The 27371-nt window shown below is 47.6% G+C and overlaps 1 protein-coding gene across 2 annotated transcripts in view; it reads right to left on the bottom strand.

Moving 5' to 3' along the window:
- CERS5 (ceramide synthase 5) overlaps positions 1–27371 on the bottom strand; it is a 98052-nt gene that overhangs the window by 35226 nt on the left and 35455 nt on the right. For both annotated transcript variants that reach the window (XR_003855559.1, XM_029595012.1), the window contains exons 4-9: positions 26715–26772; positions 26080–26130; positions 25640–25732; positions 16361–16489; positions 8017–8123; positions 7287–7443 (exon numbers count right to left, since the gene is read on the bottom strand). Coding sequence is in view for 1 of the 2 variants with exons in the window: in XM_029595012.1 (XP_029450872.1) it covers positions 7287–7443; positions 8017–8123; positions 16361–16489; positions 25640–25732; positions 26080–26130; positions 26715–26772 (595 nt within the window). In the remaining variant the exon portion in view is untranslated. The remainder of the gene's footprint in view (positions 1–7286; positions 7444–8016; positions 8124–16360; positions 16490–25639; positions 25733–26079; positions 26131–26714; positions 26773–27371) is intronic.

Here is a 27371-nt window from a genome sequence, read left to right as displayed (position 1 = left end):
TAAACAGCTCCAAGAAATCTGCACGGAACTGCAAGGGGAAAACGTGGCCATGAGGGCCAAGATGGCCGACTTGGAAAATAGAGCTCGGCGTGGGAACCTCCGTTTTCGCGGGTTCACAGAAAGTACTGTCAACAACCATTGTGAACCGCTGATTGTTCGTTTTTGCTCCCACCTGTTATCATTGGATGGCCAGGCTACTTCTCAAGGGGCTGAAGAAATAAAATTGGACAGGGCTCATAGAGCACTGCGCCCGCCCAGAACAAATACCCCGCGGGACATAATAGTCTGTTTCCACAATTATTCTCAAAAAGAGAGGATTGCTGCTGCAGCGCGTAAACAGATTAAATGGTCCTGGGAGGGCCAGGAAATTTTGGTGTTTGCTGACCTCTCACAAGCTACGCTACAGAGCAGATTTGAGTTCAAGGAAATCACACAATTTCTTCGCCAAGAGAATATCAAATATCGCTGGATGCATCCCTTTGGTCTCACTTACACTTGTGAGGGGAAGACATCGCAGGCCTACACGGTGGCAGAAGCAACTGGACTTTTGAAAGATAAGGGATTTTCCCCTACCACCACTGCTAACGTATCTATCCGGAAACCTGCATTCCCAGGGCAGCCTCCAAAATGGCAGCGCGCTACTTCCAGGAATAGCCGGCTGAAGAGGCAATCGGATACCACCAAGCAGGCGGCAGGCAATACCTGAGAAGTGAGCCTCTGCCCCGGGCAGTTGGTTCTTGCAATGTTCTACTTCAGTTCGGTCTGGAGCTATGGCCTCTGTGACCTCGTAAGCCATGGATGTTCACCACAGTTCGCTTTATTCGTTTAATGCTAAAGTTTTGATATTGCTGTTTGTTACTGCTTTTTTGGATTTTTCCAAGGGAAGAGGGAGTAAAGTTTGTTAATTTCTTCCTCTACTGGTATAATATCAATTTGATCTACTGGGAGGTGTGAGTAGATCACTTCAAGGGAGAGGGAGGGGGGAAGGGGGAGGGGGGGCATGGTTCAGTTGTAGCTGGGGGTTACTCTCATTATCGGTGGTTCATGACTTTTACCTGAGTGACAGTTGGCACGGTAGTGTGATAGCATTGTGGCTGAGGGTGGGTGGGGTGGAGACATGCTTTTCCGGGGCAGCTGGGACAGGAGAGAAGGACAGGATACCATGACTAGTATACGTATTTCCTCTGTCAATGTGAAGGGGCTAAACACTTCTTATAAGAGGCGCCTACTGTTTAGGGAACTGGGATACTTGAAAACCGATGTCGCTTTTATTCAGGAGACCCATCTTCGGGCTCGCTATGAAAAGCTGATGAAATCTTCTGCTTATCCACACCAATTTTATGCTGCAAGCTCTAAGCAGGCTAAGTACGCAGGCGTGGGAATATTACTCGGCCCTCATGTGGTATTTGACTGCCAGCGTTGTATCAGAGACCCCATGGGTAGATATCTGATACTAATTATATCAATAGATGGGGTGGATTACACTCTTGTAAACATATATGCACCTAATAAGGCCCAGGGTTTATTTTTTGAACAACTTGGATCTCTGCTTCAGTCACACAGTCGGGGATATTTGATCCTAGGTGGCGATTTTAATGTGGTACGTTCACCCCAGATCGATGCCTCCAAGGGTTGTGTTTCTACTCCCCGCACACATAGGGCCAAATTGCAAGCCTTAATGGACGCCTGGCAGCTTGTGGATGTGTGGAGGGGCCACTATCCTACATCCAGGGTGTATACTTTTTATTCAGCGGCACATCGGGCATACACCAGGATAGATTACCTCCTCACGGACAAGGGACTGTTTAATCATGTCCAAAAGCCAGATATTCACCCGGTTGTGTGGTCAGATCACGCAGCTGTAGTCATGGAGGTGACCTTACAGGGCTATGATGCTGGGGTGAGATTCTGGCGCCTCAACGAATCTTTATTGCAGGAGGAAGATTTTACTAAAAACCTTAGCGACCACATTAAAAGTTACTTTCAACAGAATGCAGGGGGGGAAGTATCAGATCCCGTCGTGTGGGATGCCTTCAAGGCCTATCTCAGGGGGCTGCTGATTGCGAGAGGCACGTATGTTAAAAAGCGAGACTCGAAAGTTGCCCAGGAATTGCGGGATAGCATACAGCTATTGTCTAGACGGCACCAGGCCACAGGGAATGGGAGGGTGTGGTTACAACTCACAAAAGCTAGAGAAGACTTAAATCGGTTAGAAACCAAATACGTTACGCACCAGTTGTTTCTGGCAAAACAGGCCTTTTTTGAAGGCGGCAATAAGGCGGGGAAGCAGTTAGCCACCAAGCTGAAACATATGCAGTTCCAGAATAACATTGCGAAGATTAAGACAGACAGGGACCGCATGCTCACTAAGAACACAGACATTCGTACACGATTTCTGGAATTCTATTCCCAATTATATGCACCTAATGCAAGCATCTCGCAGAAAAACGTGGACGATTATTTGGGGGGTATGACGTTGCCATGCCTTACACCTGATGCACAGTTTGCACTGGATGCTGAAATCACGGTAGCTGAGATTTTAGATAGCATACAAGACTTAAAAGTGGGAAAGTCGCTGGGGCCTGATGGCAAAATTTTATAAGCAATTTGGGCCTCTCATAGTAGCTCAGCTCCAAAAGGTCTATAACTCCCTTAGACAAGGTGCCTCCCTGGGACCACAGGCGAATATGGCAGGCATCACAGTGCTCCCCAAACCGGTCTGTGGCTCCTATCGCCCCATTTCCTTGATAAATTTGGACCTTAAGATATTGGCAAAAATACTAGCAGGCCGCTTGAGTAATTATATCACTACTCTCATCCACCAAGATCAAGCCGGTTTTATACAGGGGAGAATGGCTGGTGATAATATTAGGAAACTGGTTGATCTGTTGTGGATCGCTCATGAACGCCAAGAAGAAGCGCTTTTTCTCTCTATGGATGCGGAAAAAGCGTTCGATATGGTCCATTGGCCTTTCTTATTTGGAGTATTGCGGAAAATGGGATTTGGTCCGTATTTTTGTGAATGGCTGCTTAAGTTGTATGAGCGACCGAAAGCTTGTCTTAAGATTAATGGGGGGTACTCTGATTGCTTTGAAGTGGGGAGAGGTACCCGGCAGGGTTGTCCTCTCTCGCCCATCCTGTTTGCCATCTTTTTAGAACCTCTAGCCATTACCATCAGGCAGAATCCGCGAATACACGGTATAGGAGCGGGGGGTCAGGTGTTCAAACTGTGTCTCTTTGCTGATGACATCATATTTACAGTTAGGAAACCACATGTTTCCCTCTTAGAAATTGAATCGGAAATAAAATGTTTTAGTGAAGCTTCTGGTTACAAAGTAAACTGGGAGAAGTCAGAGATACTAAACGTCACATGTACGGCTGATACAGTGACCTTTTTAAGGCCCCTACATCCCTTCCGTTGGGCGTCACAAAAACTTAAATATTTGGGCATCTACCTAACTAGTCACCCGAAGGATCTTTACGGAAGCAATTACCCGCCACTTATAAAAAAAATCTTCTTTGGCTTGGATAAATGGCATAGACTACCTATATCTTGGCTGGGCCGCATAGCCACGGTGAAAATGAATATCTTGCCTAAATTGTTATACTTATTTCAGTCCCTGCCCATTCCTGTTCCCAATGTAGCCATCAAGTTCTGGCAGAGGCGCCTTTTTAGTTTCATTTGTAAGAGGCGCCCGCCCCGAATCAGTAGGCAAGTTCTGTACCAAAGAAAACTGGAGGGTGGACTCAGTGTGCCTAATCTTCACTGGTATCTGGTTGCGGGCCAGGTTCGACCTATTATTGAATGGCATGGGGTGCGGGCTGGGAAGCACTGGGTTATTATTGAGCAAGACCGGGTACCGGGGATGAAACTCGCAGCCATGCCATGGCAGCCCAGACATACGTGGAAAGATACTCAAGGGTTACTACCCACGACAAGCATACATTATCTATGTGGCTTCAATGGAAATCGAAGCTCGTGGGATCCAGGAATTATTTCTATCTTACCAGTTTATATCATAATATAGCCTTTCAGCCGGGAATTCCGGCATCAGCATTCCACGCCTGGAAGTCCCGGTCTCTCACACGTTTGGAGCACATCTGGGGGGGGTGATAAGTTGCTCCCCTTTGATTTTCTACAGAACACAGTGGGCTTGCCAGCCACAGAATTTTTGGCGTATAAACAAATTGCACATTTTTGTTCTACTAGTGGAGTACAGGCGGACCTCTCTCGAGGGAAAACTCTGTTTGAGGGGTTTTGCTCTGTCACACATGGCATGAGGGGATTATCAAAAATCTACCAATTGCTGAATACCAGATTGCTGGTTACTCCCCGATATGCTCTGGCGTGGAGTGCTGATCTTAATGAGGATATTACTGAGCATGATTGGGATAGAATCTTTGTAGGCATTAGCAAGGCATCTGTGTCTTCGCTTCTTGTAGAAAACAGCTATAAGCTTTTATATAGATGGTATGTCACACCGGAGAGACTGGGGAAAATGGTTCCTACCTGTGATGGGAGATGTTGGAGAGGTTGCCCCACGACAGGTACATTCTTACACATGTGGTGGGCTGGGGATTGTATCAAACCTCTATGGGAGAAAGTGGAAGGATGGCTATCTGAGATGCTGGAACAACCTGTTTGCCTTTCCATAGCAGGAGCTTTGTTGAACGATTTTGCACCCGGGGAGACTGTGCAGGCGGTGGGCTTGTGCCTTCAAGTCTGCATAGCAACCAGGCTGGAGATTGCGAGGCTTTGGAAGCATAATTCTGGAACAACTTTGGCTGCCGTGCAACATAGGACGGATCAGGTTTGCTCCTTGAACAAACTTACAGCAGAAAAGCACAAACGGTTAAAAGCTTTCTATGGTATCTGGACTCCTTATCTGCAGTGGAGAGCAACATGGACAACGCAATCCCAAGCATAGGGGGACTTTTTGGTCTCAGGGACATTATACCAGTGACACGATTCTATCTTTTTCTTTGTTATTGTGCGGACTGGACTTCTGTTCTCAAGGGGTCAGGTGCTGGCTCCTGCTCACTTTCGGCATGCACTCTTCTGTATGTCACATAACCACTTCTGCAGCTATGTCTGAATCGTTGCTCTGACGAGTACCCATTATGCGTGTTAGGGGTGATCACATGTGTTTCGCATTTTGTATTTTGTAATATATGTTGTCTTGTGGTCAGCCACGGGAAGATATGAGGGAGGGAAGGGAGGGAGGTTTCTAGGGAAGAAAAAACTGTGATGCCATAATTTCTGATATGTATACTTCATTCTTGTTGCTGTAATGTACGATTTTTATGTGCATCAATAAAACTGTTAAAACAAAAAAAAAAAGCATTATCAGGACTGGCAGGGACCAGTGACAGTGCTGAGGGAAGCTCCCACACCCCCATAGCCCTTGCCTGAGCCTCAGCAAAAGTGTTTAAAATGGCTGCCGTCCCTGTACTGAGGGGAATGGGTCAGCCCAAGGATCCCATGGAATGGGCTGTTTTGGAGCCCCTCGGGGCTTAGCTGATGCTGCAGACCCAGAAAAAGAGCTGCTTTCCGCTCCAGGAAGGCAGCGGGAGCCAATGCCGGCCCGAGAAAGCCACGTGGATGATTCCCCACATGCCACACACAAAGATGGCCGCGGCATCGTGGTGGGGCAAAAACAGCAAAAACCGCAGCAAACATACCCAAAAATGCAGTGATTCTGATGGAGAGGGTCCTGGATTGCAGCCGACCTAAAAAGAAAACTTTAAAAAAAAAAAAAAATTTTTTTTTGAAAAATGCTAAGGATCGCCATGGGGTAAGAGGGACCGGACCACCAGTAATCTCTTCCCCAGCTCCTTACCTGGCAGGAGCCCTGCAGGATTACCAACCCCAGCTCCAATAACCTGCCACGAGAGGGGATGACCCCGCAGGATCTGACAACCCCCTGAGAGAATTTGGAAACACTTCCCTCTTCAGAAGCACTTCTGGGGTTTTTTTTTTTTTTTTTTTTTTTTTTTAACTTGCTTGATTCAAAACTTTACTGCTAGTTCTCTCTAGGTTTGGTTTTTTTTTGTAATGTAATTTTTATAAAGGTGTTTGCAATTATAGGAACACCACATACAATGTATATATATATATGCATGCATATTCCAGTACACGAATCAAGGAAGTATAAGCACGTGCTCCGTCTGATGAAAATTGTACAAACAGAAAATGTAATTATGTACTATGTGTAACAACGCATGCTATCAAACATCAATTGAATGGAAATGAAAGGATGAGAATAAATGAAGTGGAAAATTGAAAGGACTTTGGCCAATCGTGTCGGTCTGTTCATTGGAGTATGGCAATACTTAAGATGCAGTAGACTCAGAAGTCTGCAGACAGTCTAGTTATTTTAAGGGATAGCCTAAACCCCAGAAACAGGGCAAGACAGCAGGGTTTGCACCACCTCCATTTGCTGGAGACAGAGAAATAATGAAGGGATGCAGGAGACACACCAGGTTAAGTGAGGGTGCCTTTCAAGTTTTTCTCTGTCTCCACCTGCTGGAAGGGAAGCATAACCCATGGTCTGGACTGATCCAGGTACGTACAGGGAATGCCCTCAAGCATGTCCTCGTGCATTGAGGAACCCTGATGACATGGCATCGCGAAACAAGAAGTATGCAAGATCAAAATAGTTTGCCAGTGGGCACCACCGCCCCAGGGTTTCGACTACAAAAGAAAAAACTTAAGGTAAACAACTGAAAAGCCTACCACAGGACGATTACCAGAGGAACTGTGGGAACTTGCATTGATGAGGTGCAAATCCCGTCAATTCCGAAATGAGAAAAAAAGCCGAAAAAGTTGTAAAAGATGAGAGACTCAAAAACTGCAAACCACTGGGCTCCGTGGAAAAAGTAAGACTGAAGAAACCATGTGGACGAGGGATAATGCATACTCAAAGAAGCTCAGTCAAAGTTCTAGAAACTGTCAAATTTTCTGTGCCAGGTTCCATCAGATGTCACCCTGCTTGTCCTCTGAGAACTGATATTCTTGGTAAGAACTTTTGAAGCATTAGAAAACAAGCTTCATTTGCGTGCCTGTTCTCATGAAATGTCCAACTCCACAGGGCTGAAAAGGTTTCTCAAAGAAAATCCTTATCGGAACAAAAACATTGATTTTTATCTATTCAGAATAAATTTCCTCTATCAAGTAAACAAACCATTACTGATAGAATGGTACCCTATGCATGACAGGACATTGACAGCTGAACAGAAATCTTTGTATGTACCCCTGTCCTGCAGCAAGACAAGACTATGCTTACCTTTCCTGAAACCAGAGCCTTATAGGCAACACGAATGATGCAGACAGACCAGATGATATGCATAACCTGCACGATCAACAGCAGGCCATTGAAGAGCCACCAAGACTGGTAAGGGCCAATCAGTGCCCAACTCTCAAACAGCGTCGAATTCAAGATCCTGAAACAAGAAAACATGCAACACAGAGAGGGAGCAACTCATGCTGCATAAGCAGAGATTTAAGGGATCAGATGAATGCATGATTGCCATCAGGGGCAGATTGGCCTATCAGGTGATCGGGCATCCCCCGGTGGGCCGGTCGCGCTAGTCATGTGGTCTGCTGAGCGCGACTGTGACAGAGCCGCGCTCGGCAGACCACATGGTATCTCTCCTGGGCCGGCCTGGGCGGCAAATCCCCAAGCCAGTCTTCCTCGGGAATCCGCCACTGCTGGAACCTAGAAGGCCTACAAATGTAACTGTGTATTCCAAGATACCCAGTCTGTATACTGAAAAATTTGTCTAAAGGAGTTGATGTTTTATATCCTTCAGTGCAATATGAACCCAGCAGGTCTTCCTTGTTTAACTGGGGGAATTACACAACAATGAATGTATTAAACATTGAAAGGCCAAAGGAGATTCTCAAGTGATGGGGCCATATAGACCCTGTTTAATACAGCAGAGATTAGTGCTTCCACAGAATACACTATTCTGTCCTATGCAACAGGGCACAGTAATTCCCAGGAAGACACTTACCAGAAAGGGTAAATACCCAGCCGAGTGGTAATGAACACAAAACCAAAGAGCACAAAGAAAGCATCGCACAAATGCTGGTACTTGGCATAATTTGCAAGTTTTGCAATCTGCAAAAAAAAAAAAAACAAAACAAAACCCCGCAACATTAAAACATGGAAAACCAGACATCCTGCATTTTAACTAGATGTACTACAAGGAATCAATAATATACATTACAGGAAAATTAGTTCTTACCTGTTAATTTTTGTTCCTGTAGTACCAAGGATCAGTCCAGACTGCTGGGTTTATGCCTCCCTTCCAGCAGATGGGGTCAGAGAAAAGCTGAAAAGCACCTCCCACATAACCCGGGGTGCCACCTGCCACCTGCGATCCCTGCACCTGCAGAATGAATGGCTGAAACTACAATTTTTTTTTATAATCAAACACGCGTAAACACGCTTTATCAACCAATGACTAGATCAAGTTAAAACTAAACCGGTTAAAAAGGTAGAACGTGCATGAACCTATAAGAAGAACAATTAGAACTATATTGGTGCTGCAAAAATAAACTGACTTGCATCATAACCTGTCAAGAGAATATGAATAGCTGAGTGGACTCTCCTGTGTACGGGCGGACGTCTGGACTGATCCTTGGTACTACAGGAACGAAAATTAACAGGTAAGAACCAATTTTTCTTTCCCTGTACGTACCAGGATCAATCCAGACTGCTGGGATGTACCCAAGCTGTCCTAGAGGGGGTGGGACCTGGAGAGTCCCATGTGAAGCACACTGCTGCCAAAAGAATCCATCCTCGGATCCCGGAGATCCAAACGGTAATGTTTAGTAAACGTGTGCAAGGATTTCCAAGTGGCCGCCCGACAAATCTCCTGGGGTGAGACACATAGGTCTCAAGCGGCATCATGGACAGAAAGCCAAAGAGTATGCACCTTAAGGCCATCCGGTACTGGGCGTCCGTGACATATGTAAGCAGAAGCAATAGCGTCCTTCAACCAGCGGGCGATAGTAGCTTTAGAAGCCTTAGCCCCTTTCTTAGGACCGCTCCACAAAACAAAAAGTTGATCAGACAATCGAAACGGATTAGTAATCTCCAAGTACCGCAAGAGAACCCTACGGACATCCAACCTCTTCAGATCCTTATCCTCAGAGAATGCCGGTAACTCGACTGACTGGTCGACATGAAACGCCGAGACTACCTTAGGCAGAAAGGAGGGTACTGTGCGTAGAGAAATACCCAAATCAGAAATACGCAAGAAAGGTTCTCGACAGGACAAGGCTTGGAGCTCTGAAACCCACCTAGCCGAACAGATAGCCACGAGAAACACTGCTTTAAGCGTCAAGTCCTTAATTGTCGCTTGCTTCAAGGGCTCAAAAGGTGGCCCGTAAAGGTAACGAAGAACCAAAATTCAAACTCCAGGATGGACAAACCGTGCGTACTGGTGGTTTCAAGTGCTTGGCCCCCTTCAAAAACCGTATCACATCCGGTTGTGCCGCAATGGACCTTACCACGAAGGCCGCCCAAAGCAGAGACCTGAACTCTGAGCCAACTATAAGACAAACCCTTCCGTAAGCCGTCTTGTAAGAATGACAGGATGTGAACAATAGTGGCCCGTCGCGGGGACAAGTTCAACCCGCGACACCAAGAATCAAAGACTTTCCATACCCGTATGTAGGTAATAGAAGTAGAAGTCTTTCTGGCACGCAGAAGAGTAGAGAAACTGCCTCTGAGTAACCCTTTTTTCTTAACTGTCTCCTCTCATAAGCCAGGCCGCTAGACAAAACCAATCGGCCTGATCTAAAAATACTGGACCCTGCCTTAGGAGGTTGGGTAGGTGACTGAAGCTTATCGGACCGTCCACTGCTAGATTGATCAGATCGGCAAACCAGGGTCTTCGCGGCCACTCCGGAGCCACTAGAATCACTGGCCCCTGGTGAGACTCTATGCGACGCAATACCTTTCCTATTAGTGGCCATGGAGGAAACAAAGAAGAATGTGCGGTGGCCATGGAAGAACCAGAGCATCCACTCCTTCGGACCCGTGGTCCCTTCTGCAACTGAAGAAGCGAGCTGCCTTTGCGTTCAGATGCGTCGCCATCAAGTCCAGGCAGGGGGTTCCCCATCGTCTCGAGACCATTCGTAGCGCTTCTTCCGAAAGTTCCCATTCTCCAGGATCCAATTGCTGTCTGCTGAGGAAGTCCGTCTGAACATTGTCGACCCCAGCTATGTGAGACGCCGCAATCCGGGCCAGGTGACGCTCAGTCCAGCTCATGAATTTGTCTGCCTCGGCCACAGGATGACTTTTGGTGCCTCCTTGTCTGTTTATGTAGGCCACAGTGGTCGCATTGTTGGAGAGAATCCGCATCGCTTTGTAGCGTAACATTGATAAGAAGTGTTGCAGAGCTAGCCGGACCGCCCTGGTCTCCAACCTGTTGATGGACCACTTTGCCTGTAACGGAGTCCAAAGACCTTGAGCTGACCTCGACTGGCACACTGCCCCCCAACCGGAGAGGCTGGCATCGGTTGTTACAACTACCCATTGAGGGCTCTCGAGGTCTACCCCTTGCAATAATTGATCTGGAGAGAGCCACCAGTCCAGACTGGATCTGGCAGGTTCGAGCAGAGGCAAAGGGATCTGGTACTCTTCACACTTGGGATCCCAACAAGACAGCAGCGCTCTCTGCAGCGTGTAAGCCCAAGGGACTAGCTCCAGGGTAGATGCCATAAACCCAAGAACCTGTAAATAGTCCCATACCACTGGGGAGGGGAGCGACAGCAGCCGCTGCACCTGAGACATCAACCTGCTCGAGGGGTAACAAGACTTTGCCTACAACCATATCGAATCGAGCCCCCAAAAATTCTAACACCTGGGTTGGGATCAACCGGCTCTTTGCCTAATTGACAACCCAGCCCAGGGGCCGCAGGCGACACAACCGAACGAACCGCCGCCTTGCAGAGGTCCTCAGAATTCGCTCGAATGAGCCAGTCATCCAAGTAGGGATGTACTAGAATCCCTTCCCGACATAAGCTCGCCGCCACCACCACCAGCACCTTGGTGAACACGCGGGGTGCAGTTGCCAGCCCAAAGGGTAGGGCACAAAACTGATAGTGTTGATCCATGATCATGAATCTCAGAAACCACTGATGGTGCTCTTGGATCCTTATGTGAAGGTAAGCTTCCGTCAGTCCAAAGAAGCAAAAAAACTCGCCTTTGTGGACCGCCGCAATGACCGAAAACGAGGTACCCGCAATGCCTTGTTGACCTGTTTGAGGTCCAAAATCGGTCAAAAAGTTCCATCCTTCTTGGGTACCACGAAATAAATGGAGTAACGACCGGTCCGGCGTTCTGATCAAGGAACTGGCATAATGGTTCCCAGAGCCTTCAACCGAGCTAGGGTCTGAAGGACGACCTGCTGCTTCTGGGGCGGTCCGCAAGGAGACACTAGAAAGAGATCCCGGAGGGGACGAGCAAAATCCAAAGCGTAACCGTGACTTATAATATCTAGTACCCACTGATCTGAGGTAATTTTGACCCATTCCTCGTGAAACTAGGATAGTCGGCCCCCAATCGTCGGTATGGAGGAATGGGCCGGCGTCCCTTCATTGTGCTGGTTTGCTGTTGTGTGCGAAGGCATGGGCCCCGGCACGCTGAGGCCGCCAGCCCCGAAAGGAATACGACCACGACTTGAAGCTGCTTGCCTAGGGGTATAAGCTCTTGAAGCTGCTTGCCTAGGGGTATAGCTCAACGCACCCCTACCAGACCGGAAATGACGCTGCCCCCTAAAGCTTCCCCTGTAGCTACCCAGTGAGCGGGCCACTCTGGGTTTGTCCTCTGGCAGCTTATACACCTTGTCGTCTCCCAAGGCTTTTATGAGTTGTTCCAGCTCATCACCAAACAACAGCTTACCCCGGAAAGGGAAGGACCCCAGTTGAGATTTAGACGAGGCATCCACAGACCAGTTACGGAGCCACAATAGATGTCGTGCGGACACTGCTGAAGACATAGTGCGCGCCGAAGTACGTAGATGATCATAAAGGGCATCTGCCGTATAGGTGACTGCTGATTCCATACGGGCCGCCTGTTCAGCCTCCCCCGGGGGAAGGTCTTGGGCCGTCAACATTTACTGAACCCAGCGTAGCAAAGCTCGCTGCATAAGGCTACTGCAAACAGTGGCCCATATCCCTAAGGCAGATACTTCAAATATGCGCTTGAGCAACACTTCCAACTTCCTATCCTGAAGGTCTTTGAGCGCTGTACCTCCAGTCACCGGAATAATAGTATGCTTGGCTATGGCCGTGACTGCCGAATCCACCTTCGGAACTTTAAGTAGGTCAAGCGAATCATTAGGAAGTGGATATAATTTCTCCATGGCTCTGGTAACCCTCAAAGAGGCCTCCGGGGTCTCCCACTCACGGGATACAATCTGGGACAGCTTCGGGTGAAAAGGAAAAGTCTGCGGTGGGGCGCGAAGCCCCGCTAAAGCTGAATCCCCCGTGGATAAATCTGATGTTTCCTGTGAAAGAGGGAGTTCCAGCTCCTGAAGTACGTGCAAGATCAAGGGATCCAGCTCTTCCCGTCGGAACAGATGGAGGACCTGGGGGTCATCCCCCTCCACCTGGGTGGCATTGTCCCCCTTATTGCCCAGATCGTGGGTGAATGAATCCTGAGATCCTGGATCCCCCAGGGTCACTGGGTCAGGCAGCCTATCCCCCGGGTTAAAGGAAGTGAAGCGGGATTCCGCCTTTCCCTGACCCATTGAATCCCTCAGGATCTTGGGTGGGCTAGGAGACTGGGAATCCCACTCAGTTTCCACCTCCATATACGCTTTATGTAATAATAAAATACATTTTGAAGAAAATGGGTGCTGTCGCTTTAAGGGCCCCCCTGGGGGATTGGATGGAGGAGGAGCCGTGTCCAAAGACAAACCGTGCGGCCTATGTGGCGGGGACAGCGGATGAGGGAGATCCTCTCCCTCCTCAGAGAAATCAGCATCCCTGTCCGAGGCAGACAAGATGGCTGCCGCTCCTGCGCTAATCGGGAGCGAGCCAGGCCTCTGCCACTCAACCTCGTGCGCGCCGCACAATTTTTGCGCCGCGAAATGGCCGCCCCGTGCCGAATCTGGTCGTTGCGAAGGCCCCTCGCCCCCGGGGAAACACTGGGAGCAGAGGCCTTCGCAAGAGAGCCGGAGCCCTGGCTCTCCACAAGAGTTACACGCCACCCCCCTCGGCATCGCTGGCAGCCGGGTGGAAGCTCCACCCCCTCCGGAGACCCGGAAGACTGTAGGTAGGCGCGGCTGAGGTAAGAAATTTCAAATAAATAAAGTATTAAAATCTCCTTCTTTTACTTTATATATATACAAGCCGTAAAGCCCGTTAAAACGGGCTACATCCCTCTGTCTCTCACCTCCCCCTCATTCTCTCTCCCCTCACTCTTCACCACCCCCCTCCCCCACCCACTCCTCTCCACCCTCCCTCTCCTCTCACTCAGTCCCCCCTCTCCCTCACTCCCTCCCACTCAGTCCCCCCTCTCCCTCCCTCCCACTCACTCAGTCCCCCTCTCCCTCCCTCCCTCCCTTCCACTCACTCCCCCTCTCCCTCCCTCCCTCCCTTCACCCACCTCCATTTCCTCCCGGCGCCGTAAGCGCGACTTCCCGCAACCCTCACCCGGCTCCACTAACTCCTCCCGCTCCTGCCGGCAGATCTCGGGGGGGGGGGGGGGCGCGGGAGTGACACCCCCCCCCCGAGATCTGCCGGCAGATCTCGGTGGGGGGGGCGCGGGAGTGACACCCCCCCCCCGAGATCTGCCGGCAGATCTCGGTGGGGGGGGCGCGGGAGTGACACCCCCCCCCCCGAGATCTGCCGGCAGATCTCGGTGGGGGGGGCGCGGGAGTGACACCCCCCCCCCCGAGATCTGCCGGCAGATCTGGGGAGGAGAAGCAGCGGCACCGCGCGCGCGCGCGGCGCCGCTGCTTCTCCCGCTCCTGCGGCCCCACCGCCATTTTCTTTTTCTGATCGACATCCTTGCCCGCACATGCGCAGTAGAGCTGCGCTCTACTGCGCATTTGCGGGCCGTCGGTCACAGGCCATTTATAAGGTAGATATATTTTTTTTTTTAAAGTACTCAGCCCACGGGGGATGGCACTGGGGGGGGTGCCAGAGGAATTAAAACATATCTGCTTCCACTGTGTCATCTTTAACAGGCTTAAATTTGTCTTTTAAAATATATGCTGACGACATTCAATTTATTGTTCCATTCACTGACAGCTGGAAAAAAACCTTCTCGCTGCTTCACTTATATTTAACGGCAATAAAAACCTGGTTGACACACAACAGATTAAAATTAAACACAGCAAAACTGAATTATTATTTCTAGGAGTTGTGCCAGATTCAAAATTTCAACCACCCTCACCTTTACATTTGACGGACAAGAAATCGAAATAAAACATCAAGCAAAAAAACTTGGGCACTATCATTGATGCTAGACTGTCTATGACAAACAAAATATCAGCTGTGTAAAAAAAAAAAAACCCAACATTTTTTAAGCTTCATTTACTTAGAAAATTAAAACCACTTTTATTACCTTCTGATTTTCGTTCAGTGACACAATCTCTCATTTTAACATGTCTCGACTACTGTAATGCACTATATCTTTGTTTGCCAAAATCTACTACCCACCCATTACAGTTAGTCCAAAATGCTACCGCTCGTTTACTCTACAATATACCACTCAGAGCATATCACCCCGGTTCTACAACATTTACACTGGCTACCTATATCTTACCGTATCACATATAAAATAATTATACACAACCTTTTATATAATGCAAATTCAAAATGGCTCTGCTCAGAATTTACAAACCAACAAGACAATTAAGATCAATGGATAAACGCATGCTGGAAGTACCATCGGTAAAACTTTCCCATTTAGAATTTACCAGGAAACAAGCTCTCTGTCACCGGACCAATCCTCTGGAATACCATCCCAGATGAAATTCGTTTAATAGCAAATGTAAAAGAATTTAAAAAGGCTTTAAAAACATCTCTTTGCTGCTGCATACAACATTATTTAACAACCTTTACAGTTAAATGAACTCATTGTCATGAACATTAATAATCTGCTTTGACTTTCTATAATGTCTTTTCAGAAGTAGTTTTTACTAGTTTTAATGTTTTGGATGTATTGTTTTTATTTGATATAGTATACTTGTTTTAATTTGTGTATCTTATTATGTATGTTTATATACTTGTAAACCGCTTAGCCAGACGGATCCTGTTTAATTTGCAGTATATAAATTCTTTTAAATAAAAATAAATCTCTGAGGGAGGGGAAGAGTGAGTGATCGGCCCACCGGTATATCTTCCCCCTCTTCTCACCGGGCTATTGCTGTGACCACTCCGGGAATTGGCTGTAGGGCAATGCCCTGCCTTGCCTGCCCCTGGCTGGCTGCTGCAGAAAAACTTATGAGAAAATCAGAAAACCAATACCCTGGTTTTTTTTTTAATGATCCAGTCAAAAGTTCTAAATATCTGTTTTGTTTAAGAAATTCAAACCTGATGGGGCAAGGCCCCAGGAATTTTGAGATCAGGACTGCAGGTTATGCCTCTCAATCTGCTGGAGTCAGAGAAAATACTGAGGGGATCGCAGGTGGCACCCCGGATTATGTGGGAGGTGCTTTTCAGCTTTTCTCTGACTCCATCTGCTGGAAGGGAGGCATAAACCCAGCAGTCTGGACTGATCCTGGTATCTACAGGGAACTTGAAATTATACAGACCATACCCACTACAACTATACATTTTGTACACACACACACACACACACACACACACACACACACACGTGCTGCACAGAATATTGAGTGTGCTTCAGCAATATACAGAGAATGTTATATAGAGGACCTGGGTTCGCTTCCTATCCACAGGGCTGGCAGGGGCTAGGGATGCAGCAAAGGCAAAGTTTAGACAGGGTGAGAGAATCCCGGCCAGCACCTGCAGGTGCAATTCAAGTTGCACACACAGTTTCAAAAGAAAGCTATGGTCTGTGCCCACCCTGCCAAAGATTTGCTTATCAACCGTAAAACCTCCTTAAAGGCTGAGCCAGTCTGTGCTGCTGCTGTCCTGCAGAATGTGACCAGGTCCTCAAGTTCATTTTTTCCTGTGACAGGCAAACTCCACTGCTCAAACCCGAGTCCCCTGCACATTGCTACCACCAAGGCTTAGGGACAAATATTTACATCAAGCCGATCACGACAGGTAAAAGAGACATCAGGCACACAACATATAGGCTACAGTGGTTAGGTATTACACCATATAGATGATAGTGACTTTGAAAGTAAAAGACTGGAGACTCACCTCTAACAAGATGTCAGAAACATCATGAAGGCACATCACCAAGCTTCCCACCCGCACCATGTTATTTACATAAGAAAAGAAGATGAGGCAAATTCCAACCAAGTGATGGACAAACATAATCTGAAAATCCTAAGAGGGAAAACAAAGAGAGGATACAAAGATGAGAAACCAAAATCACCCATACCCTCCCCATTTCTATTAGACTCATTTCTTCAGCTTATTGAAGCCAAAACCTTTCCTTAACTGCCACAGGAGAGTGAATGCTTATTTTGCAAAATACAACATACATCTAAAGTAAAAACAGGAAAATTGGTTCTTACCTGCTAATTTTCATTCCTGTAATACCACAGATCAGTCCAGACAAGCGGGTTTTATTCATCCCTACCAGCAGATGGAGGTAAACAACAAAACTTTGGGCACTGCCACATATACGAGAGTGCCACCTGCAGTCCCTCAGTATTAATCGATACCCAAGCCAAGATAAGAAAAATAAAGAGCGAACGAGACTCCCAACATGGATACCCCTGACCAACTAGATAAACATGCAGAAAACGCTAAACCTAGAAATTGAAGCCAAAAAATGGCAAATCTGCTTTGCAAATAAATACAGCAGTAGACAAAGCAGTCTTTTGGCAGAGATCCTCAGGGCGGGCCTCTGGACTGATCTGTGGTATTACAGGAACGAAAATTAGCAAGTAAGAACCAATTTTCCTTTCCTGAACATATCCAGATCAGTCCAGACAAGCGGGATGTACCAAAGCCCTCTTACACTGGGCGGGAACCTGAAAGACCCGCTCGCAAGACGCTCTCTCCAAAAGAGGGCTGCCTCCGGGGCCCGCACACCCAAACAGTAATGCTTGGTAAAAGTGTGCAATGAAGACCACACCGCGGCTCTACAGATCTCTTGGGGAGACACCAGCTGACACTAGGCCCAGGAAGGCGCCTGAGCTCGAGTCAAATGTGCTCTAAGACCAACTGGAATCGCTCTTCCTTTTGATACATAAGCTGCAGAGATAGTCTCTTTCAAAGAAGACTTAGATGCCTTTTCGCCCTTTTTTGCTCCCCCCGAACAGGACGAACAAATGATCAGAATGACGAAAAGCATTAGTGACTTTCAAGTAACGTAATACCATCCGTCTCACATCCAAAAGGTGAAGTTCTCATCCCATCGAGGGATCCAGAGCCCAATCCGGAAACCCGGGCAACTCCACTGATTGGTTTACATTAAAAACAGACACCACCTTAGGAAGAAACGAAGGTACTGCATTGCAAGGACACCGTATCGGATGATATCCGGAGAAACGGATCATGGCACGAAAATGCCTGCAATTCTGAAATCCTTCTAGCCGAACAGATAGCTATCAAAAAGATAGTCTTCAGAGTCAGGATCTTCAAAGATACCAGATTCAGAAGTTCGAACGGCTTCTCGCAAAGGACCCGTAGCACGAGATTAAGATTCCATTCCGGACAAATGTGATGCAGAGGTGGACGGAGATGTTTGACTCCTCGAGAAAACGCACCACATCCAGATGGGATGCCAAGGCCTTCCCCTGGACTCTCCCTCTGAGATACCCCCTCACGCGCAATTGCCTCCTCTCAAAAGCCAGGCTGCAAGACAAAAGTGATCCTCCCAATTGGAAATATAGGACCCTGACGCAGGAGATCCGATAAATGGGTCAGGCGTAGCGGTCCGTCCACTGCCAGCCACACCAGATCCGCGAACCACGGACGGCGAGGCCATTCCGGAGCCACCAGAATCACTGACCCCGTGTGGCCCTCTACATGCCCGAGTACCTTTGCTATCAGCAGCCTCGGAGGAAAGGCGTACAAGGAGGACTCCGGTCAGCCACGGACATACAAGGGCATCGAGCCCCACCGCCCCGGACTCCCTCCAGCGGCTTAAGAACCTTTGCGTCTTGGAATTGAGAATCGTTGCCATGAGATCAAACTGCGGGGTTCCCCACCGTTCGCAGAGAAGCTCCCAGGCCCTCTGAGAGAATTACCACTCCCCTGGATCCAACTGCTGCCGGCTGAGGTAATCCGCCTGGTCATTGTAGACTCCTGCGACATGGGAGGCAGCGATTCCTTAGAGATGAAGCTCTGCCCACTCGAACAGCAGCTGAGCCTCCTGCGCTACCGTGGGACTCTTGGTTCCCCCCCCGGCGGTTGATGTAAGCCACCGTGGACAAATTGTCCGAGAAAACTTGCACCATCCGATCACAGACCAAGGGTAGAAACTGCTCCACAGCTCGGCGCACTGCTCTCGTCTCCAGGCGATTGATGGACCATGTCTGTTCCGACATCGACCAAAGGCCCTGAGCAGACCTGCCCAGACAAACTGTCCCCCAGCCCCGAAGACTTGCATCCGTGGTGACCACCACCCACTCCGGGACCTCGAGAGGCATCCCCTTCTCCAGATTCTTCCACATCATCCACCAGGCCAAACTGGCCCTGGCCGACTCCATCAGAGCCAAGGGCAGGAAATATTGTTGCGACCAAGGATTCCAACGGGACAACAAGGCTCTCTGCAGATGCCTAAATGGGCAAACGTCCAGGGCACCAGTTCCAATGTGGATACCATCGAGCCCAGGACCTGTAAGTAATCCCAGACCGTCGGCACCTGTAGACGAAGCAGATGCGCTATCTGCCCCTGAATTTTGTTCACCCTGTCTGTAAGAAACACTCTGCTCCGCTGGGTGTCGAAACGGGCTCTCAAGTATTCGAGGGAATTGGAGGGGACCAGATGGCTCTTCTGCACATTGATAACCCAGCCTAGGGATTCCAGGAGCAACCGAACTCTGTCCACGGACCGCAGACATTCCTCTAGTGACTTCGCCTGTTATCAGCCAATCGTCCAAGTATGGGTGCACCAGCAATCCCTCCTGTTGCCTATGCGAGGACTGACTTGGGACCGAGGCCGCAGAGAGCCTTGTCTGACCTCCCGAAAGCGAGAAGAGAAAGGTTTCCGGCCAGACTTTCGAACCTCTGCCAGCCTATTGCCCTTTGTCTCTCCCAGTGACTTCATCAGATGATAGAGGTCCTCACCAAACAGCAGTTTCCCCTGAAAGGGCAGATTACAGAGCTGCGATTTTGATGACAGATCCGTTGACCAGTTGCTTAGCCACAAGTGTCGGCTGGACGCCGCCACCGACACCATAGCATGGGCCGTGGTTATCACCAGGTCATACAAGGCATCAGTGCCATAGGCAACCCCTGCCTTCAGGTGGGCCACCTGGACTGGGGAAAGAGTCCCGGAGGCAGACTGTTCCTGCGGCTTCTGGATCCAACATAAATAGGCCTGCTGCATCAGACTTGCACATACTACCGCCCGCAGGCTCTCAAAAGCTCACTTGAGATGCACTCCCAACTTCCGATCCTGAACATCCTTCAGAGCGGAAGCTCCAGCCACCGGAATAGTGGTCTTTTTAGTGACTGCCGAAACTGCTGCATCCATCTTCGGGACCTTGAGAACATGCAGATGGTCCTGCAGAAGCGGATAAAGCTTGGACATCGCTCTGCCAACTAGCAGACCCGAGTCGGGGGAATCCCACTCTTGGTTGATCAATTTCTGGATTTTCTTCGGAATTGGGAAAGCGCTGGGCGGTCTCCGTAGGCCATCCAGAACCGGATTAACCCCTTCAGCATCTGAATCCTCCAGGGTGAGCTTAATTCCCAGTTCCTCCAACACCTGAGGTATAAGCAGGCGAAGCTCCTCTCTTGAAAAGCCAGATCACCCGCGGATCATTGCCTTCAGGTCCCCTGTTCAGTTTTAGAATCCCCTGGATCCAGAGAGGGACCCCCAATTGGGTCCCCATCCTGATCAGCCTCAGAGGAGACCTCATCCTCCTGCTTAGACACATCCGAATCTTCCGAGTCAGATTCCAATCACGCTAACCATTCCTCAGGAGGCAGAGTTTGCGGGGGAGGGGGGGGAACTTCCCCCGCTTTGCTGAACCTGTCGGGCCTTCTGTGACACTGCACTTACCTGCCTGACTAGCCAGGAAGGCCTTGTGCAGTAAAAGTAAGAATTCGCCCCCGAAGGGCGCTTGGGGCTGCTAGGGCCCGAGACATCCAGACCTTTTCCCCCAGGTCGAACCATGGGAGACAGGAGCGGCAGGGACCCCCTGGACCCCTGGGGAGAAGTCCCCCTATCCAGCTCCTCTTCTGCGGCCATAGCCACTCCCTCCTATGATCCCAGCGCCACTGCCGCGGTCCGCAAATACCTCCGCGGCTTTGCTTGCTTTCAGACCCCCCCTCCCCCCTTCCAGCACACTCCGTGCAGAGGAGGTGGTTATTCAGGTCGACCGACGGGCTACCATAGGCCCTGCAGGTCTCTCTGAGCTGCTTGGCTGTCATAACAAGCCCCAAGAAATAAAGCAAGGCAAAATAAAAATCCAAACAGGCAATCCTATGTTTGCTGCACTTTCCCACAGCCCGGATCGCGAGGGGGAGGGGCGCACCACATGGCAGCTGTCAAACCCTGAAGAGGGTGCACTGCCCCAAGAATTTCCTGCTGGCACGGTGAACAGGCCGCTGCCATGATTGAAAACCGTGCGGCTCATTTGGGAGTACAGCCAGCCCCCACTGGAGTGAATCTGCCCCGACCGGGACCACCCTCCTCCGAATGATCCCCCGATCTGCCCACTTACTGCCTGGCCTGCACCAGATGATCTCACCGAAGATTTCAGCCTGCTAGGCCGCACAGCCTGCCGCATGCCTCTGCTGTTGCATTCAGCCTGCTAGGCCTCACAGCCTACCCCATGCTTCTACTGTTACAAAAGCAGACAGCTGCCGGTGACTTTTTTTTTTTTTACACAAAGATTTAAAGGCCCAGATACACAGGAAAGCACAAAAATAAAAGTAAGTGATCTGGTTCCCACCAAGGGAACCAGATCACTGGCTGTCAGGGGTCCCAGGGTCGTGAGCTGAAGCTGGCCAGGGGCATCCAACCCCCCCCCCCCCCCCCCCCCGTTCACCCAGGTCAACCCGAAGGATGACCCTTCTGCAGGAGCCTGTCAGTCAGTACTGCAGAGTTAGCACCTCTACCATCTGCTGGAGGTAGAGAAATACTGAGGGACTGCAGGTGGCACTCTCATATATGTGGCAGTGCCCATAGTTTTGTTCTCTACATCCATCTGCTGGTAGGGATGAATAAAACCCGCTTGTCTGGACTGATATGCAAACCTGTCCCTGGTCTGACCATGCTTTAATATCTTCCATCTTTTCGCTGGCACAAACAAGCAATAAACTTGTCCCTCAACCTGAATTTACATACAGGAAATCTTGCTCCTCCGAGGAATTACACAATCACCTTGTCCCAGAACTCCCACTCATAGACATCTCCACACCTAACTCAGCCCTCCACTCCTGGTCCAAGATAACAGAAACGGCAGCAAACAAATTCTGTCCACTGGCAACAAAAAAACTCAAACACAACACCTCCAAAAGACAACCTTGGTTTAACGAAGAACTTCAAAAACTCAAACACTCCCTTCGACAGAAAGAAAGCAAATGGCGGAAAGCACCCTCACCGACCTCCCTCTCCGCTTACAAACTCGCCCTCCACCAATACAAGAGCTCCACATTAAAAACAAAAAGGGACTTCTACGCGCACAAGATCCATCATCTTATTTTTGATTCAAAAGCCCTTTTTGCTTACGTATCAAATTTAACGCAAACCATTACATCTGACATTCCTTTCAACCAAGCACAAGAAAAAGAAGAGGAGTTGGCCCTCTTCTTCAGCAACAAAATCTCCAACCTTCTAACACAGCTGAGGTCCAATACTTTAGCGCCATTCAACACATACTTCCATCCCAACAAAGACATTACTCTACAATCCTTTGAACCCATCACTACTTCAGAGATACAATCTGTATTGAAGAAAATGAAACCATCATCACACTCATTAGACCACATCCCATCCAAACTTCTCCTGCTAATACCAGATACCATCTCCAAAGCTCTGACAGACATTATCAACTGTTCCTTAGCCCAAGGAATCTACCCAGACGACCTGAAAATTGCCTCCATCAAACCGCTCTTAAAAAACCCCAACTTAAATCCTAAAGATCCTACCAACTTCCTCCAATATCCAATCTCCCTTTCTTAGCCAAGGTTATGGAAAAATTAGTTAACGCCAGACTTTCAGACTACCTCGAAGAACACAAAATTCTGTTCCCGACCCAATATGGTTTCTGAAAATCTTTAAGTACTGAATTCACTACTCATATCCCTGACTGACTACCTTATCATGGGCCTGGATAAAGGTCATGCTTACTTACTGATCCTCCTGGACCTCTCAGCTGCTTTTGATACGGTTAACCACTCCACCCTACTAAATCAATTAGCGAACATTGGAACAACAGGAACAGCATTGTCTTGGTTCAAATCGTTCCTGGGGAACAGAGGCTACAGGTCAAATTACACAACAAAGAATCTCAGCATTATCCTTCCTCTTTGGGAGTTCCGCAGGGCGCCTCCCTCTCACCCACGCTCTTTAATATTTACCTGCTCCCCCTCTGCCAACTGCTAACCAAATTAAACCTTAAACACTTTCTATACGCAGATGATGTCCAGATAGTCATCCCCCTCAAAGAATCCTACACAAAAACTCTAGCATTCTGGGAAACTTGTCTTCAAAAAAAAATCGACGGACTCCTCTCCAGTCTAAACCTAATACTAAATTCTTCAAAAAGCGAACTCCTCCTAATTTCCACTGAAAACAGTAACATCTACACAAATCCACCACCCAACTTTCAAACTCCACAAGTAAGAGACCTAGGAGCTATCATTGATAACAGGCTAAACCTAAAATCATTCATAAATCAAACTACTAAGGACTGCTTCCATAAACTCCAAGTCTTAAAAAGTATAAAACCACTATTCCACTTTCACGACTACAGAACTATATTGCAATCAATAATCATCGCTAAATTAGATTATTGCAACTCTATACTTTTAGGTCTCCCTTCATCTCACACTAAACCCCTTCAGATGGTTCAAAACACGGCAGCGAGAAGAGACCACATATCACCAATCCTCAAAGACCTTCACTGGCTGCCAATTCACTACAGAATCATATATAAGTCCATAACTACTATTTACAAAGCCATCCATCAATACTCTCCACTTAACCTTCAAATTCCATTCAGAAAATATACATCCTCTAGACCCAGAGAGTCCTACAGAGAATCCCTACAAGTACCACACTCCAAAACCACTCGGCACATAACCGCCAGATACAGGGCTTTCTCCACCGCAGGACCAACACTGTGGAACTCCATCCCACCAGATTTGCGACAGGAACCCCGCCTTCCTACATTTAGGAAAAGACTCAAAACGTGGCTATTTATGAAAGCCTTTCCAGACCTCAACTGAACCTTAATTCATCATTAACTAACCTTAGACTTTTCCTTAACATGGTAATTAATAACTCCACCTCAACAGGGTAATTCATTAATGTTGCAAATGCCGTAACTTAGTTCACACCATTAATTGGCATATTTGTTCTCTCTGTTAAAATCCTAGCTTCTTTTCTCTGTTCCAAGTTGTGTAACTCCCTTGTTTTATTGTAACTGCAACCTTTTTGTCAGCACTTGTTAATGTTTATTATTATTATTATTTTTTTTTTTTTGTTCCTTCTCCACTTGTTAATTGTAAACCGGCATGATGCGATATTCATCGCGAATGCCGGTATAGAAAAACTTAAAATAAAATAAATAAAATGTTCAGGAATAATAATTTAACAAACACCCATATTAAATGGTAAAAGGTGTTCCTGTTTCCTAACACCACAGTAACTGGGTTGTAGGGGCCGGGGATGGAGAGGCAAATCTCCAAAGTTTGTGGGGAGTCAGTCAAGATGTTATTTTTCCTGTATGAACTGCTACCAGACCCAATTCCTTTTTTTAAGTTAGTTACACTGATGTGTGTACTGCAGAGACGGGTGTCTAGATGAAGCCTTAAGGCAGAACCAGTCACAAGACAGAACGTCGCTTCTCTCGAATGCCGTTATGAGCAGCTGCCTCATCACTCAGCAATAAGTGCCACCAAATCAGCTGCTAGAAAAGACAAGCACAGCTGCACTCCGATGCAACCGCAGTTTTATATAAAAACGGGGAAAAATGTTTGAAACTAGCAACAGGCTGCTAGCAATCTTCTGATCCCTGAATAGAAATGTAGGGAGTGGAGATCACAGAACATAACTAGGTCTACCAAATGAGTAGTAGGAAAAGGGGCAAGCAAAAAGGAGAACACAGAATGCTACTGGTGCAATTAATAGCCACTGCTATTAATTGCATCAGTAGCATGGGTTCTTCTTAGTGTTTGGGTACTTGCCAGTTTCTTGTGGCCTGGTTTGGCCTCTGTTGGAAACAGGATGCTGGGCTTGATGGACCCTTGGTCTGACCCAGTATGGCAATTTATGTTCTTACATAACAACTTTAAAAAAAATAAATATTTGCACTGTAAGGCTTGTAAGCAAACTTGGTAAATGTTTGCAGTGAATACAAATAGCTTTGCAGAGGTCAATATTCAAAGATATTTATCTGTATAATTTGAGTTATCCTGATAAATGTTGAGTTTTGAATATAGTCGCCACTTATCTGGATACATTTTATCTGTATGTCACTATCCAAATAACTGGGAGGTGTTTCAGGATGGAGCTCAGTTAACCAAATAGCAAAACTGGAGGCATAAGTTACCGAAGCAATGCTGGAAGCCACAAGGACCAGAGGGGGGTGGGGGCGGGGAAATAAAATTGACGAAGTCGGGGGAGGGGCGGCAATCTGCTGCATTCTACATTAACGCTTGCAAAATCTTTGGGGGAGCTTTCATGGGGGAAGAAAAATCAGGCAGGCTGGCTTGCTTGGTGCTTTTGTTTTCTTTCTTGCTGCTTGCCATTTAAGCAGCTATACTCTTTGAATATAGCTGGTTAAAAGATAAGTCATCCACGTTCACGTACTCTGATAACGTAGAAACTTAACCAGCGATACTCAAACATAGCCAGTTAGGTTTCAAAGTTGTCCATATATGTATACCTGGATAACTACATTTAAGGATATCCAGCAGGATGTTTATTCCACTGAATACCCCCGATAACTTATCCAACTAACTTTTGTTGGATAAGTTATCCGTTTTATGCTTTTTTTTTTTTTTTTTTTACCTCACAGGGTTCACTAACCAGGCCAGGTTTGGTTTTCTAAGTTTTCCTAAAGATGGGGGTGCAATTCCGGCCTTGCCTGCACGGTGTCTCCTTTAAACCCAGCCAGTGCTTACCTTTCGTCTGATATCTGTAAACTGGGAAAAGAAGAGCGAGCAAAAGGCGGCCAGCTGCACGATATAAAAATAGTAAGTACCCGGTGTAAGTGCCTGCAAAAAAAAAAAAAAAGAAGAGACCACTTCAGTTTAGGCAAAATATTCCAGGGATACCACTGGGAACAAAGCCTCTGGTCAGGGGAAGGCCATTATCCCAGGCTCAGAACAGCTGCACCTGGCCTATTCCCATCAAGCTCTCGATCCTCTGCCACCCCATACCCACCAAGCCTCTGGCACACATGCTCCAGTTTTCTTCTCTAAAGTCACTCCTTACCCTCCACCCTTCCTCCCGCCCCCACCCCCCCCAAAAAAAAAAAAGCATCTATGAAAGAGAGGCAGAAAAGTTTCCACAGTCCCCACCGGAGACTTTTCTTCTTAAACGAAAAATACATGACGTGTACCTGATTGGGGTAATTCTCCCAGCACTTTTGGATGTCCCAAAACCAGGGAGTCTGTGGAGATAAACAGAGCAACTGGTTTTAATTTATTAAAGCATGGCTGTGCTTGTGGCACCCTGCCCCATTGCGCCTGGGTAGAATCATAAACTTCCTTTTGCCCTAATACATCTCTGCAGAGATCCATACAAAGAATCCTAAATCCGTGTGCTTTACCTCTTCTCCTACAGGTGTTACCCTTGTGCACGCTGCCACGAGAACACAGCAAGACGAGCACAGTGAACCACCTCCATTTACTTTAAAGCATCTACAAATTTCACACACATTTAGAGGTTTTTCTTAATTTTAGACAAAAGAAAAAGATTTTCCCCAATGTGAAAAATAGAATGGGTCACCTGCTGCTCCCAGCATGTGCACCAATTATGTCCGTTTCTCAGGCCCAATGAAAGAGAAGTGCTAGAGGTAGTCATGTGAGCAATCCAGGGCTCCCTTATTTCTCTTTATAGCCCACCCTCTGTCTGCCTTACAAGTCAGGAAATATTTGAATGGAACATGACTAAAATGGGGCTAAAACCCTCACTCATACCCTCCAGATCAGCTAACGCATTTCATCAATAAAAGCAAAAATGGCTCATACCTACCGACCAGAGGAAGCATATGCCATAGGAAAATATAGACAAGGAATACATAAGCCTCCACCTGGGAAAGTAAGACAAAAAAAAAAGTCTCAACTTACTCCATTATTTTTGGGCAAAAAGAAAAAGAACGCCTAATTCTAATCCAGTGACAGCCAGCAACCAGAGATCAGACTTGCTTCAAAGCTCTGAAAACAGTTTTACTTCAGACTCCCCGTTATCTCGGAACAGTTCTCCCTCCAGCTGCATATCTGGCCAGTGCCCCTTTACATATGTGCATTAAGCCTCTGCTTCCCTTTCACAGTTACGCTGCTTCCGCAGCACGAAGAACTCTTGAGGTTTTTGCTTTGCGAAATTCAGATGGTATCTTAAACAACGAGATTGCGGGCTTCTACTGCCTTACAAATGCAAGCCAAGACATTGAAAAGCAGATTCTAAACTTACAAATGACATACAGAATTTGCCTGAGCCACGTTAAAATGATATTTAAAGCATAAATTGGGAGTCTGATTTTAGAAACCTTGCTAATTAAAGAACAGGATAAAGATGCATAAAGAATTAAGCTGAAATACTTTAAAACCTTTTATACTTAAATCTAGAAGCTGGTCATAAGGGTACAGCTTAGCAAGCAGAAAAGCGTAAGCACAACTACAGCTATTACAA

Source organism: Rhinatrema bivittatum, chromosome 3, assembly GCF_901001135.1.
Source record: "Rhinatrema bivittatum chromosome 3, aRhiBiv1.1, whole genome shotgun sequence".
Classification (NCBI taxonomy): Eukaryota; Metazoa; Chordata; class Amphibia; order Gymnophiona; family Rhinatrematidae; genus Rhinatrema; species Rhinatrema bivittatum.
Note: the sequence above shows the minus strand (reverse complement) of the source record. Positions and strands in the feature narration are given on the sequence as shown.